This window comes from Zootoca vivipara, chromosome 12 (genome assembly GCF_965207765.1).
Source record: "Zootoca vivipara chromosome 12, rZooViv2.hap1.1, whole genome shotgun sequence".
In the NCBI taxonomy this organism is placed as follows: domain Eukaryota; kingdom Metazoa; phylum Chordata; class Lepidosauria; order Squamata; family Lacertidae; genus Zootoca; species Zootoca vivipara.
The window spans coordinates 5,631,421-5,647,385 of record NC_142595.1 but is presented as its reverse complement, the minus strand read 5'-3'; the positions used below and the strand labels follow the sequence as shown (position 1 = coordinate 5,647,385).

The 15,965-nt window shown below is 47.1% G+C and overlaps 1 protein-coding gene across 21 annotated transcripts in view; it reads left to right on the top strand.

The window, feature by feature from the left end:
* The first annotated feature begins 5,561 nt into the window (after positions 1 to 5,561).
* Positions 5,562 to 15,965, top strand: part of FHOD3 (formin homology 2 domain containing 3) — a 315,286-nt gene continuing 304,882 nt past the window's right edge. For 14 of the 21 annotated variants that reach the window (XM_088655946.1, XM_088655947.1, XM_060282214.2 and 11 more), the window contains exon 1: positions 5,582 to 6,338. In XM_088655946.1, the coding sequence (XP_088512072.1) occupies positions 6,168 to 6,338 (171 nt within the window). In that variant the 5' untranslated portion in view covers positions 5,582 to 6,167. Of the gene's footprint in view, positions 6,339 to 15,965 lie in introns of all 21 variants that reach the window. The other 7 variants (XM_088655950.1, XM_060282217.2, XM_088655949.1 and 4 more) reach the window with 1 other exon arrangement.

Sequence of the window (15,965 nt, the reverse complement as noted above, 5' to 3'; positions counted from 1 at the left end):
AGGGGCGCTCGTGTGTCTCCCCGCTCGCAAACACTCTCTCTGCCGCCGCCACTTTCGCTCCTGCTGCTGCTTGCAGCTGCAGAGTCGCTTCCCTGCAGTGCCCTGCAGGGGGCGCAGTGCCACACCACACGCTGGAGCCAGAAATCGGGGGGTGGGGCGCTCAAACCAATCAATCGAAGCAGGCGGGGAGGCGGGGGAATGTGAGCGAGCGAGCGCGCCCAGTTGTTAGGCAGACAGGTTTCAAAAAAAAGGAAAGGAAAAAAGAGTGTGCGGCTTTTGGGGCGGGCGGAGGACACGCTCCACACTCCAGGCTCCTCCCCTCATGCGCCTCCTTGGCCAATCGCCGAGCAGGAAGGCGGGGGGGGCGCCAGAAGGTGATATTGCCTAGGGCGCAAAAAACCTAGCACCGGCCCTGCCCCCCCCCCGCAAAAAACCAAAACAAATCAGAGATGTTCCTTGCAGAAGGGGACTGGAGTGTGCTTGTGTTGTTTCATTTTTCGATGGCTAGTTCCTTATGTAACAACAACAACAACAACAACAACAACAACAACAACAACAACAACAACAGCAACAATTTATTTATACCACGCCCATCTGGCTGGGTTTCCCCAGCCGCTCTGGGCGGCTTCCAACAGAAAAATGAAATAAAATAATCTATTAAACATTAAAAGCCTCACTAAACAGGGCTGCCTTCAGATGTCTTCTAAATGTGGGGTGGTATTGAGGATAATGGATTCTCGTGATGACTCATTGGATTCTAAAATTGATTGTAGTACTTTTGAACTCTGCAGAAATCTTTAAAAGACTAAATTTCCAAATTTCAAGCCTTTCTAGAATCCCTTGTTGCTCTTCCATTGGGAATCTTTAAAAGAGCCTTTCAGATTCTCCTCCAGGTCGCAGTTGTCTTTAGTTAAATCTTCTTATTCCAGCCAGCTGATCAAATCCTCTGCTGGGGGTTTGCTTAAGCTATTTTGAATTCTCTTTATTGGTGTCCTGTTGTGGTGGTGGTGACCGGCTCCTTTAGGGCTAGCTAATAATGGCAAGAAAGTCATTTTTTAAAAAAACTTGTGCTGAAAAAACTACCCTAGCAGTCAATCTAGGCCTGGCCCGTTGTAACATTGTTGGGATTCTAGGACTCCTGAACAATAGTGAAACGTTCTGTGTTCTGGTATAAGAGAAGGGCAATTGGAAGTTATATGTCTAAGTAGATACAGTAAGCCTTCAACCTACACAGGGGTTACGTTCCAGAGATCACGCTTAAAGCCAAAATCATGTACAGTACAGTGGAACCTTGGTTTATGAACACCTCGGTTTATGAATTTTCGGTTTACGAACGCTGCGGACCCATCTGGAACGGATTAATTCACTTTCCATTACTTTCAATGGGAAATTTCGCTTCAGTTTATGAACGCTTCAGTTTAAGTACTCCGCGGACCGTCTGGAACAGATTAATCCACTTTCCATTACTTTCAATGGGAAAGTTCGCTTCAGTTTATGAACAGACACCCGGAACCAATTGTGTTCATAAACCAAGGTACCACTGTAGTGTCAAAACACATTGGGTCCAATGGTGGTGGTGGGATTGGCATAGTCATTTTTCCTGGCTGCCCACCCTCCTTCCATTTACTTGTTATTATTTTGCCAAGCCCACAAAGCTGAATGTGCACAAGTTAAACACATGTAAATTGTGGGCTTAGCATATTTAAATTACGCAGGGGAGGGGGGAATTATAGAAAGATATCATTGGATGTGGCAACATCTCAGGCCAAGGCCCACCTAGTCCTGCATCCCCTTCTGATATTGGCCCATCAGACACTTACGATTAAGCCCATGGTTAGTATGCATGGCATCCTGCCTATGTTTGTCCTGAGAAAAGGGTACAGAAGAATTAGTGCCACCTCTGCAGAGACATCACCTTGCCGACAAAGGTCCGTATAGTTAAAACTGTGGTTTTCCCAGTAGAAGTGAGAGCTGGACCATAAAGAAGGCTGATCACCGAAGAATTGATGCTTTTGAATTATGGTGCTGGAGGAGACTCTTGAGAGTCCCATGGCCTGCAAGAAGATCAAACCTATCCATTCTGAAGGAAATCAGCCCTGAGTGCTCACTGGAAGGACAGATCCTGAAGCTGAGGCTCCAATACTTTGGCCACCTCATGAGAAGAGAAGACTCCCTGGAAGAAACCCTGATGGTGGGAAAGATGGAGGGCACAAGGAGAAGGGGACGACAGAGGACGAGATGGTTGGACAGTGTTCTCGAAGCTACGAACATGAGTCTGACCAAACTGCAGGAGGCAGTGGAAGACAGGAGTGCCTGGCGTGCTATGGTGCATGGGGTCACAAAGAGTCGGACACGACTAAACGACTAAACAACAACAACTGCAGCTGGTCTCCTCCCACCCTTGTTCCCAGTGTATATCTTCACTCACCTCATTCTTCCCTGGCTGGGGAGGGTCATCATTTTGTGGTTTACCTCAGGTGCCAAAATGTCTTGAGCTGGCCCTGTGCATAGAGGTAAAGATAAAGGGACCCCTGACCATTAGGTCCAGTCGTGACCAACTCTGGGTTTGCGGGGCTCATCTCACGTTATTGGCTGAGGGAGCCGGCATACAGCTTCCAGGTCAGCATGACAAAGCTGCTTCTGGCGAACCAGAGCAGCGCACAGAAACGCCGTTTACCTTCCTACCGGAGCGGTACCTATTTATTTACTTGCACTTTGACGTGCTTTCAAACTGCTAGGTTGGCAGGAGCTGCGACCGAACAACGAGAGCTCACCCCGTCGCAGGGATTCGAACCGCCGACCTTCTGATCAGCAAGCCCTAGGCTCTGTGGTTTAACCCACAGCGCCACCTGTGTCCCACGGCCCTGTGCATAGCTGTGCCCAAAGAGGAGGAAGTTGACAACGTTCCATCTTCTGGGCTGATTGTAAGGTGGCAGGGCTGAGAGGTCCATCAGAACCAACAGGGACACACATCCCCTCTTCAGTTCCTGGTATAAGTCATCTACCAAAGTGAAAGAAGCCATCTCTGACGCATAACCAGGCCAGAAACCAGATAAGCCATGGCTGATTAAATATGTTTTTGTACCCCAGGCTTACAATCTGAAAGATCCAACACAAAATGAAAGGGCATCGGGAGGGAGGAGGAAAAACAAAAACTCACACCACAGGGCTTATTGTAGACAACAGAAGGTTTGCATGTGGCGGGGCAGGCAATGTGGACACTTATCATCTCCCTAGAGGTCTTGGTGGGAGATGGAAGGTGAACTTTCCCTCTCTGGAGCTGTTCCCTAGGAAGATTCCCCACCTGCCTTTTGGGGAGGGGGGGCATTTAAAAAAACACTTTCCCACCCTGTCTGTTGTTGGAGTTGTGTGTTTGCGTTTGACATGCACATGACATGTGTCTGTTGTGTGTGTAAGTGGCACAATACATTCACTCTCTGCTTTGAACCTGTGGCCAGCCAGGTGATAAGGAAAAAATCTTGGGGTGCGGATTTACTCCGCAGCACAGCTCGTCGGGGTGCCACTTCCTGCAGGTCTCTCCGGTCGGCAAAAGAAGGAGTCTCCAGCCAAGTTAAAGAAGCAAAACAGCGGTCGATAGACCTAATCTTTATTTGTTGCAACAAGGTTCAAACACAGAAAGAGTAGGAACTACCAACATGATGTTGCGTGAACTTTTAAGAGCTCTCCCCATTTCCCACAATGCATTTTTCAACAGCATCATCGATATGTCACAAATATGTCACAAAGTAGGTGTGTTTGGCATGTAGATACATGAGTCAGTAACCTCAATTCCCAACACCTTTTTACCACCTTCTTCCCCAAAGAACAATAAACGTACTTACACATCCCCTCAGCTGCAAGGCTTTCCTGCCACTTCTCCTTTGAACATATCCCTTGATCGCCCCTGCCTCCTATTGTGTGGCTAAATTCACACACCTTGACCTTATGCTTAAGGGATTATGGAGGCAGGGGCCATTAGCCAGTTGGAACCAAGGGAATCAATCAAACTGTTGAATTTTGGAGATTGTTTGATTTTATATTGGGTAGTCAGAGGAAACAGGATGATACATGGTATCTGCTTATTGCTATAGACTGCTTTTCTGAGCCTCTTTGCTGTTGTGTAAAAGGTTGTTGTCCTGGCCATAGTTTGAGGCTGTGGTGGGGGCTTTGGATTTTTGGGGAGTAGTTAACTTTAACTGGTTTTAGCACAACTATTTCCCCCCAATGAAACTCTGTTGTTGGTGGAACACTGAGCGGGGATTCCAAAACTGACTCAGTTGGTGGGCAGGTTTATAGGGGTTGCAGTTCCTCAGCTACTCTGGTCCCCAAGCCATTTATGGCTCTATAGGTAATAGTCAGTCCATTTAACTGGGCCTTGAAACAAACTGGAAAGCAGTGTAACTTGAACAAGACTGGTGTGCAGTGCCGGATTTACGTATAAGCTAAACAAGCTATAGCTTAGGGCCACACTCTCTTGCCCCCCCCCCCAAAAGGGAAAAAACTGGATGTACAATTCCAAAATATAAGTTAAAAAATAAATGAAATAAAATTTATATACAGCAAGAGTGTTTTGTGTAGTGTAGGCTCCTATGATGTAAGTAATGTGCCCCACCTTCTAGCCTGCTCCCTAAAATATCACATATAAAGGGCCCCATTACCTTCAGTATCTTAGGGCCTCATCAAATCTAAATCTGGCCCTGCTGGTGCGATATGGTCAGAATACTTAACTGAAATTACTTTGGCTGCAGCATTTTTTACCAGTTACATTTTTTGAACACTGTCCAAGGACAGCCCCATGTAGACCCACATTATGTGAGCATGTATAAAGAGTGACCAGATCTGCTTTTCTATACAGTGGTACCTCGGTTTAAGTACACAATTGGTTCCAGAAGTCTGTACTTAACCTGAAGCGTACTTAACCTGAAGCGTACTTAACCTGAAGCAAACGTTCCCACTGAAAGTAATGGAAAGTGGATTAATCCGTTCCAGACGGTCCACGGAGTACTTAAACTGAAGCGTATTTTCCCATTGAAAGTAATGGAAAGTGGATTAATCCGTTCCAGATGGGTCCACGGAGTACTCAACCTGAAGCGTACTTAACCCAAAGTATGAGTGTAATTGGTTCTGGAAGTCTGTACTTAACCTGAAGCGTACTTAACCTGAAGCGAACTTTCCCATTGAAAGTAATGGAAAGTGGATTAATCCGTTCCAGACGGGTCCACGGAGTACTTAAACTGAAAGTACTCAAACTGAAGCATACTTAAACGGAGGTATGACTGTACTGTATTGGATTGTCAGAAACAAGAGGATACATGGCACCTGCGCATTGCTAAAATTTTAAAGGCCGCTTTCTGGGCCCCCTTGGCTGTTGTGTATTTAGGGCGCTTGTGTAAACGGTCCTGGTCTTAGCTGGAGGCTGTGGTGGGGACTGCCTCCCGCATTCCTGGTTTGAACGCAGCGCACCCCCCCCCCCCAATGCCTCGGAAGGATGGAGGCGCATGCAAGGCCAGGCGATGGTCCGTTCTGTGGGATCTTCCCAATCGCGCCCAGCGGAGGGCGCTGCCTGCAAGCAGCATTTCTCGTGCGGCGGCAGCGTCGGGGACGAGCGGAGGCTTCCCAGAAGCAGCCGCTTCTCCTCCTCCTCCTCCTCCTGCTACTGCTCTCCTTTTCTTTCGCGTCCCGCTTCGGTGCGGCGAGCGCGCAGCCGAGAATGGAGCCGCTGCCGCCGCCGCCACCACCACCATCCGGAGCCCCGCCGCTCTCCGCGGAGCCCCTGCGCGCCGCTTGGGCATCGCCCCGCCCGCGGTGACCTGGTCCTGCCGGGACGCGCAAGGCGCGCGGGTGGCCGCCCCCGGCGCCTGGTCGGCCGGCGCGCTCTGCCTTCTCGCTCTCGCTGCGCAAAGGCGCCCGGCTCGACGGGGGCGCGCGCTTGAGCCTCTCGCTCCTTGGAGAGCTCCTGTGAGGCGGCGAGGGGGCAGACTTTCCTCCTCTGCCGACCCAGCGGCTGGAAACAACTTTGGGGGCGAAAGCGGGGTGTCGGGGATCTTTTCTCTCTCCGCTTGGAAGCTCCTTTCCCGTTTCTTTTTGGCGCTGCCCGGCGCGCTCTTCTTTCCCGGCTCGGCTCTCCGCCTTTCTTGGGTTTTTCGCCTTCCTTGCATGGATGCACCATGGCCACCGCAACGCTGGTTTGCAGGGTGCAGTTCCTCGACGACACCGACCCTTTCAACAGCACCAATTTCCCCGAGCCCACCAGGCCGCCGCTCTACACTTTCCGGGAGGATATCCCCCTGGGCACCCAGTTGGCCGGGGTGCACCGCCTGCTTAGAGCCCCGCAAAAGGTACGGGGGAGGGGGTCGCGGAGGGAGGGGCTCCTGGGAAGAATGCGGGTCGTTTTTGCGGGATGCTGGACCGGGCTGGAGACAGGAAGGGAAGACCCTACAATGTGCACCCCCTTGAAAGTGTGCGCGCAAACAGATCTTAAAGTCCCCTTGGTGTGCGTGGAGCTCTGCAGAGTAACGCAAGGAAAAGTTCCCGTTCTCTCTCTCTAACCCCAAGGAGCTTATGTTCTGAATGACTTGTGCTGGGGGAAATGGTTGTGCATGCATGGCTTGTGTACGGGCAAGACTTTTTTCCCGCCTTCTCCCCAAACACTAGAAATCGGTTACCAGGTGAGATTTGTTAGCAGCAAGTACTTCGCCTAACACATACTGTAATTAACGTGTGGAATTCATTGCCTCAAGATGTGGTGATGGCCATTGAAGAGGTTGGGGGAAGGAAACCACGGAGCCTTTGTTTATCTAACAATGGCTAATCGTCATCATGGCTATATGGATCCTCCAGATTCAGAGACAGTGTATCTTTGAAGGGCAGTTGAGGGACCACAGAGAGAGTAGGTGGCCAGGTAACAGCAGGGCAATGCTCTTCATGTCTTGCTTGTAAGCTTTTCAGAGGCACTTGGCTGACTACTGTGAGGAAAGGTTGCTTGGGTTTTTATGATGTTGTGTCAAATTTGTACCGAATATTGGGCCGAACCACCTGCTGACTTGTTACCTGTGTTGGTTTAGTGCGGCAAGGCTTTTGAGCCGACCCTGTATTTTGGCACTGTGTTTTTGAAATCTCTGAACATCCCGGAGGAGAAAAGTGATGAGTGATGGAAACAGTGGAAGTTGGGACACCCAGAAATGCAAAGTGTAAGGTGTATGAGAAATATTTCAGAAAATGCTTAGGTGGGACATGCAGTGAAGATCACCATCCAGCTTATGGGCTCGTTGTCCACTGTGAGGCCAGATTCTTGGTGTAGATGGGCCTCTGGTTTGGCCCAACAGGGCTGCTCTTGTGATATGTGGTGCTATGTTCTACTCTGTATACTTCTGTTGTCAAATGTGGCGATCAATCCACAGGTTGCCTGCAATATTTCCAAAAGAGAATGAGACCTTCTCAGGCATACAGTTGCTACACAGGTGATACAAGCAGGCTGCTATATATAATGCAAAGTTTTATTCACAAACTTTGATAGAAAAATAATACTCCAATGCAGTGATATATGTCACTCGATGGGCTCCTTGTATTTCTGTGCCACTTGCCATTCAATGAATCTCAAAGGGACTTACAAGCAATGAACAGCAACAGCGACTTCACATATCTTCTTAGGGCAAGTTATATAATATGATCAGCAAATCATCAATGTTCTTTTTTTGCATAAAAAAGTTAAGACACTACCATCAATGTAACATACACAAATTAGAGGTGTTGTGTGTTGATGCTCACTGGGCTATTTGATATTTTTGGACACTGCTGCAAACCTCTTTCTACATAGGTGTGAATCTCTTTTTATTTAAACCAGTTTGCGCCAATCACATTGACAGTGAAGTCTTACTCTTTATCCAGTGTGCTTCTTTCTTGCATATACCGGTATCTCAATGTGATGCACACATTTTAAAATCCTGTGCCTTGGAGTATTCTGGGACCCTCGTACCTACGGGACCGCCTCTCCTGGTATGCCCCGCGGAGGACCTTAAGGTCCACAAATTTTGGAGATCCCGAACCATAAGGTGGCTAGATTGGTCTCAACTAGGGCCAGGGCCTTTTCAGTATTGGCCCCAACTTGGTGGAACGCTCTCCCACAGGAGACCAGGGCCCTGCGGGATTTGACATCTTTCCGCAGGGCCTGCAAGACGGAGCTGTTCCGCCTGGCCTTTGGGCTGGACTTAGTCTGACCACTATGTTTTTTCCTCCCCTATGGTTTTGATTTGGGACATTTTAAAATGAGGCTGCATTTTTTTAAAAAAAATAAAATAAAATCTAAATTGTATTTTAATCTGCATTTTAATCAATTGTTTTTCTTTCTTTTATGTTTTATTGTAATTTTATTGATGTCAGCTGCCCTGAGGCCCAGTTCTCACTGGGGAGGGCGGGGTATAAATAAAAATTTATTATTATCATTATCATTATTATTATACTGTGTGCTTGTAATTATCTACAGAACAGTTGTATGTCCAAGAGCACCCCTCTCTCTATTGCCATTTTTGTTTGATACTGTGTGTTTTGCTATGTAGTCATCTCTCCCCATTTGTTATTGCCCTCCTTGGTTATATTACCTTGTTTATGTCTTGTTTTCCTCTATCCAGTAATATGTCCATGCAAAATAGTAGTTTCGTATTTTTGTATCTCTAATAGCGTAGAAGCTGAAATGAGTGCCTATGTGAGGACTTAGGAGTGGGGGCAGTCTATTCCTGTGCATGTTTATTGAGAAGCAAGTCCCAATGAATTCAGCGGAAATTATTCCAAGGAATGTATGCTTATAGGATTCAAACCTTACTAATTAGGGTGATGTAGAGTATATTCTTCCTTTAGCTTGTGGAAGGGAGGAATCCTCAAAATTAATTTCCACCCTTCCCTGGTGGAGAGGAGAGAGCCTGTACTGTAATACAGTATGCTTGCAAAAAATAGTTCTGGCACTTAGATTTATGTTTGGAGGTAGAACTGGAACTCTTGTCTTCTGCCCAGTAGGGAAGGCCTGTACCTGAGGGATTCAGGGAGAGGCTTTTGGTAAAAAGGTTAGTGTAGAAGTAGAGCAATGGTGTATTGATGCCATAGCACCATGGAGGTGAGGACAGAAAGTCTAATGGTCAGTGGAGGCAACACTCAAGGGCAACTTGAGATCTCGTGGCTCCTGTAGTTGCTCTTCCTGGACGTTGGTAGCTTCTGTGGATGTTCGTAGCAAGCAATGGAGCATCCAGCATTGTTCATACTTCTCAAAAACTTGTGCTCAGTTTCTTTTTGCCTGGAACACAGAATATGCCATATGCCTTTTCTTCCCCTTTAATTAAAGCGAACCTGTTTGAAAACCCAGAGGTTTTTTTAAAAAAAAACAAATTTTATTCCATTTTCCAATTTATCAAATAAAAATAAAAAAACAATCTTTTATACAAAACATCTTATATTTTCATCTTACATCTTGCTCTGCCGAGCTGTAACTTCCCCCCCTCCCTTCTTGCGGGTTTCTTGTTAACTCCATTTTTGCAGTTCCTTTTTGACTTTTTTAGTCAATTCGTAGGATTTATTTCAATCCTGCAAGTGTTTTTAAAGATCTACAGTTTTTCTCCATATAGTCCACATATTTACTCCAGTCTTTTTGAAACCTCGTCTCACCTTGGTCGCGGATCTTGCAAGTCAACCTAGCAAGTTCAGCATAGTCCATCATTTTTGTCTGCCTCTCCTCAATTGTTGGTAACTCCTGTAATTTCCATTTTTGAGCTAACAATGTCCTAGCCGCGGTTGTCGCATACATAAACAATACTTGATCTTCTTTTCTAATCTCTCCTCCTATTATTCCTAACAAAAATGCTTCCAGAGGTTTTGATAGCTGGACTATTTGTTCCATGCTAGAGTGCTTTGAGAAAGAAATGAGTGGAATGGGTGCCACTGGATCTCAAGAAGGATCTGTTTGGGACAATGCATTTGGCACCTGTGCTAATGAATGCATCTTGGTGTCTCCCTTAATAATTAATTTGCACTGTTTTTCTAGTTCCTGGAGAGATAGCTTTCCATTTCCACAATGGCTTTACAGGGCAGACATTCCTCCCACGAGTTCACTATAATTAATGGAGATTTTGAAGCTTTAAAAAGAGACCCACCATAGAGCCAATGTGAAACACTTGCTCCTACCAGCAACCTGCTTGGAGTGTCATGTAATCTTCGGCAGTTGTAGACGTATATTTCAAGACGTATGGTGAAGCTGGGGGACGGGCAGGGAGTATGTCCAAGCAAATAAAGGCGTGTTTAAGCTGTCACTGTGGTGTGGTTCTTATGAGCTGACAGTTGCGCCAAGGCTTTTGTTAAAAATAGCAGTTAAGTCTACTGTCCTTGGAACACTTGATACCCTTTCAAAAGCTACAACATGTAGCATAGCAGTGAGTCAAGCCATAATCTTTGTGAAAACTGGCCTTGTAATTGTGTGTGCATCAACTATGCTTTCGATAAACGTAGCTCTCTGTTCCTGAGGATCTGGACTATGGTGCAAACACATTTGGAATATTTGTGTAAATTTCTGGTCAATTCACCTCAAAAAGGATATTTGTTGTTGTTTAGTGGTTTAGTCGTGTCCGACTCTTCGTGACCCCATGCACCAGAGCACGCCAGGCACTCCTGTCTTCCACTGCCTCCCGCAGTTTGGTCAAACTCATGTTCGTAGCTTTGAGAACACTGTCCAACCATCTCATCCTCTGTCGTCCCCTTTTCCTTGTGCCCTCCATCTTTCCCAACATCAGGGGTTTTTCCAGGGAGCTGAGTCCTCTCATGAGGTGGCCAAAGTATTGGAGCCTCAGCTTCAGGATCTGTCCTTCCAGTGAGCGCTCAGGGCTGATTTCCTTCAGAATGGATAGGTTTGATCTTCTTGCAGTCCATGGGACTCTCAAGAGCAAAAAGGATATTATAGAGTTGGAAAAGGCTCAGGAAAGGGCCACTGAAATGATAAGTGTTGGTGCTGACCTTTAAAGCCCTCGGTCCAGTATACCTGAAGGAGCATCTCCACCTCCATCACTCTGCCCGGACACTGAGGTCCAGTGCCGAGGGCCTTCTGGCGGTTCCCTTGCTGCGAAGAAGCCAAGTTACAGGGAACCAGGCAGAGGGCTTTCTCGGTAGTGGCACCTGCCCTGTGGAACGCCCTCCCACCAGATGTCAAAAAGAAAAACAACTACCAGACTTTTAGAGGACATCTGAAGGCAGCCCTGTTTAGGGAAGCTTTCAATGTTTAATAAATTATTGTATTTTAATATTTCTGTTGGAAGCTGCCCAGAGTGGCTGGGGAAACCCAGCCAGATGGGCGGGGTATAATAATAATAATAATAATAATAATAATAATAATAATAATAAACGGGGCTGGAGCAGCTAAGAAGAATAGTTGTCGTGTTTGGGACTTTTTAGTGTAGAGATAAAGGCAAGCAAGTGTCAATGTAATATATATTTATGAAATTATACTTAGCAGAATTATACCATTCTTCCATTTTATATTCTGCTTGCCCCTTCCACTTCCTTGCTATAATAATTTGTGCAACTGTCAATAAATTTGTGAGCAGGTCCTTCATATAGCCTGCGAACCTTCCACCCCACCATAAATTGATGATAATGGACTTTCGGTCAACTTTAACCAAGTGATTTCTGTTATTTCCTTAAACACACTTTGCCCCCCAAATTTGTACATATTTACACCCCTACCACATGTGAACATAATTCCCTGTTTCCTGGCATCCCCTTCAAATGTTTTTTCTCCATCTCTCATAGACATCCTTTGCAGACTATGGAACTCGCTCCTTGGATGACTTTAAAAGAGGTTTAGACAAATCTCATGGCGGAGAGGGCTACTTTCAGCAATGCTTTCGAATACCAGTGGCTGGAGGCCACAGAAGGGGAGGCTTTTGCTGTTGTGTTCATGTTCCGCTTGCTGGTTTCCCTTTGAGGCATTCGGTTGCCACCATGAGAACAGGATGGTGTGCAAGTTGGCCCACTGGCCTGATCCAGCAGACTCTTCTTATGTTTTTTAATCCTCTCTTCAAGGATGTCTTGAGGCACTTACAGTCTATACCATGGGTAGGCAAACTAAGGCCCGGGGGCCGGATCCGGCCCAATTGCCTTCTAAATCTGGCCCACGGACGGTCCTGGAATCAGCATGTTTTTACATGAGTAGGATGTGTCCTTTTATTTAAATTGCACCTCTGGGTCATTTGTGGGGCCTGTCTGGTGTTTTTACGTGAGTAGAATGTGTGCTTTTATTTAAATTGCATCTCTGGGTTATTTGTGGGGCATAGAAATTCGTTCATTTTTTCCCCTTCAAAATATAGTCTGGCCCCCCACATGTTCTGAGGGACAGTGGACCGGCCCCCTGCTGAAAAAGTTTGCTGACCCCTGGTCTATACAGTGGTACCTCCGGTTGCAGATGTGATCCGTTCCGGTGGTCTGGTCGGATCCGGAGGTTTCCGCAACCTGAGGACCACTTCTGCGCATGTGCACACGGTGAAACCCGGTCAAATACTTCCGGGTTTGCTGCTTTCGCATCCTGAAGTTTATGTAGTCAGGGGTCAGCAAACGTTTTCAGCAGGGGTCCGGTCCACTGTCCCTCAGACCTTGTGGGGGGCCGGACTATATTTTGCAAAAAAAATATGAACAAATTCCTATGCCCCACAAATAACCCAGAGATGCATTTTAAATAAAAAGACACATTCTACTCATGTAAAAACATGCTGATTCCCGGACAGTCCGCGGGCCGGATTTAGAAGGCGATTGGGCCGAATCCGGCCCCCGGGCCTTAGTTTGCCTACCCGTGGTATAGACTGTAAGTGCCTTAAGACATCCTTGAAGAGAGGATTGAAGAGAGGTTGTGGCATAAGTTACGTAACTGGAGGTACTATTGTATTTTTGTCGAGGGATGACATCTGGACAACTTCAGCTGCACAGACTCAGGCTGGTTTTAAGTCAAGAAGAAGGACCAGGGTTCGAGCTAAATACTATATGGGAAATGAAGCTTTTGAGAATGGCATAGCTGCCAAGTTTTCCCTTTTCTCGCCAGGAAGCCTATTCAGCATAAGGGAAAATCCCTTTAAAAAAGGGATAACTTGGCAGCTATGGAGAATGGGTTGCAACAGGGAGAGAGATGCATGTGGCGCTGTGGTCTAAACCTCTGAGCTCTTGGGCTTGCTAATCAGAAGGTCGGCGGTTCGAATCCCCACAACAGGGTGAGCTCCCGTTGCTATGTTCCAGCTCCTGCCAACTTAGCAGTTCGAAAGCACGCCAGTGCAAGTAGATAAATAGGTAGGCGGGAAGGTAAATGGTGTTTCCATGCGCTCTGGTTTCTGTATGGTGTTATGTTGTGCCAGAAGCGGTTTAGTCATGCTAGCCACATGACCCGGAAAGCTGTCTGTGGACAAATGCCGGCACCCTCGGCCTGAAAAGCGAGATGAGCGCCGCAACCCCATAGTCGCCTTTTATTGTACTTAACCGTCCCAGGGTCCTTTACCTTTTACCTTCAGGGAGGGAGATTCCAGTGTAGGAGGCAAGGAGGGTGGAGTCACCTCCGCTGGGAAGAGGCTTTATGTGGCTGAGGGTGATAGCATGGTTTAAAACCCTGGTTTTCAGACTTTCCCTCTCCAGTCAATGCTTTTCACATCATTTTGCCGGCCGAGGAGCCCCTTTTCATATGCCACAGCAGCACTTCAGAAGGTCATGCAAGGGTCATGATCTAGGCCAGGCATAGGAAAACTTGGCCCTCCAGCTGTTTTGGGACTACAGTTCCTATCATCCCTGACCACTGGTCCTGTTAGCTAGGGATGATGGGAGTTGTAGTCCCAAAACATTTGGAGGGGGCTGAGTTTGCCTATGCCTGGCCTAGGCATCTGGCCAGGCCTTCTTTGCAAGGGAGGCGATAGATACAATATAGCCTTTCCTGGAGAAAAGGAAGCAACTTTACATGCCTGCAGGCAAAATCCCCCGTAACAGTTTTAACCCTGTAACTTGTGAAGTGACTACTCACTCCCCAAAACACACAGACACAGACACAGTGGGAAAAGTGCATTGAGTGGCCAGAGCCCATCGCAGCTCTGCATGTTGTTACGGCAGTGAAGATAAGACAGATGCAGTATGCACTTAATTTTTAATGTGCAAAGTATCCAGCTCTACCGTGATGTATACAGTGGTCCATCCCCCACGTCAATCCAGAGCTTGCTTTGCAGCCTATAGGATGGGCAATATCCTTCACTCACGAGCAGAGCATGTTTTGCATGTAGATCACAGACCCTCCAAGTGTCCCTATTATCCAGGGATATCCCTCATTTAGAGAAGCCGTCCCGGTTTCTGATTTGATCCACTTTTCCTTAGGATGTCCCTATTTTCATTGGAGAAATGTTGGAGGGTATGGAGTTATCCAACCCCTGAGCTGTCTGAAGACAATCCTGTATAGGGAAGTTTTTGGTGTTTTTCTTTTAAATGTTTAATGTTTTATTATGTTTTTATATGTGTTGGAAGCTGCCCAGAGTGGCTGGGGCAACCCAGTAAAATGTGTGGGGGTATAAATAGTAAAATTATCATTATGGAATGGGATGCCCCTATTTTCATCAGAGGGATGTTGGAGGGTATGAGACGGTCCTGGGTTCAGTCTCTGGCACTTGTGCTTTCAGGATGGATCTCGGGCAAGGCTTTTGACTGAGACGTCTTACCACTGACAGAATAGGCAACACTGAACCAGTGGTCTGAATCACTAGAAGGCAGTTTACTGTTTATTTGGCATGATTAAAGGTAAAGGTAAAGGGACCCCTGACCATTAGGTCCAGTCGTGACCGACTCTGGGGTTGCGCGCTCATCTCGCATTATTGGCTGAGGGAGCCGGCATACAGCTTCCGGGTCATGGGGCCAGCATGACAAAGCCGCTTCTGGCAAACCAGAGCAGCGCACGGAAACACCATTTACCTTCCCGCTGTAGCGGTTCCTATTTATCTACTTGCACTTTGACGTGCTTTTGAACTGCTAGGTTGGCAGGAGCTGGGACCGAGCAACAGGAGCTCACCCCGTCACAGGGATTCGAACCACCGATCAGCAAGCCCTAGGCTCAGTGGTTTAACCGCAGCGCCACCTGGGTCAAAAATAAACCATATACCGTATCATAAAAGCACCACAGTCTCTGGTGTTTCTCATGAAACATGAACCCCAGGTGAGCTTCTGGAACCCATGGAATCTCACACAGCTCAGAGATTGCAGTAGTGTGTAACAATGCATAAAGGTAAAGGGACTCCTGACCATTAGGTCCAGTCGTGACCGACTCTGGGGTTGTGCGCTCATCTCGCATTATTGGCCGAGGGAGCCGGCGTATAGCTTCCAGGTCATGGGGCCAGCATGACAAAGCCGCTTCTGGCAAACCAGAGCAGCACATGGAAACACTGTTTACCTTCCCGCTATAGCAGTTCCTATTTATCTACTTGCATTTTGATGTGCTTTAGAACTGCTAGGTTGGCAGGAGCTGGGACCGAGGAACAGGAGCTCACCCCGTCACAGGGATTCGAACCGCCAAACTTCTGATCAGCAAGCCCTAGGCTCTGTGGTTTAACCACAGCGCCACCTGGGTCCCATTTGACATGATTACAGAGCGGCAAATTTTGCATTTGAAGAGGGGTTTAGGTTGCCCCAGATTGATACCGGTAGTAAATGGCGTCTATTAAAATGCAAGAAGGGTAGGAGTGGTTGATTCAGTATGTGAGGGGGGAAAGGGGTCACCATTGACGATTGATTGATAGTTCTTCAAGGTAGCTTGCAATGATAAAATTGATTTGTCCAAATGAACAATATATGAAAGAAGAGCAAGCCTCTTGAGGCCAAACAGTAGTGCAACAAACTGAAACAAGCATGGTAAAACATTGTCTCAGAAACGGAAAGCATCTCAGAAATAAATGGACAACAGCCATTCCTAAACGAATCTAAAAGAA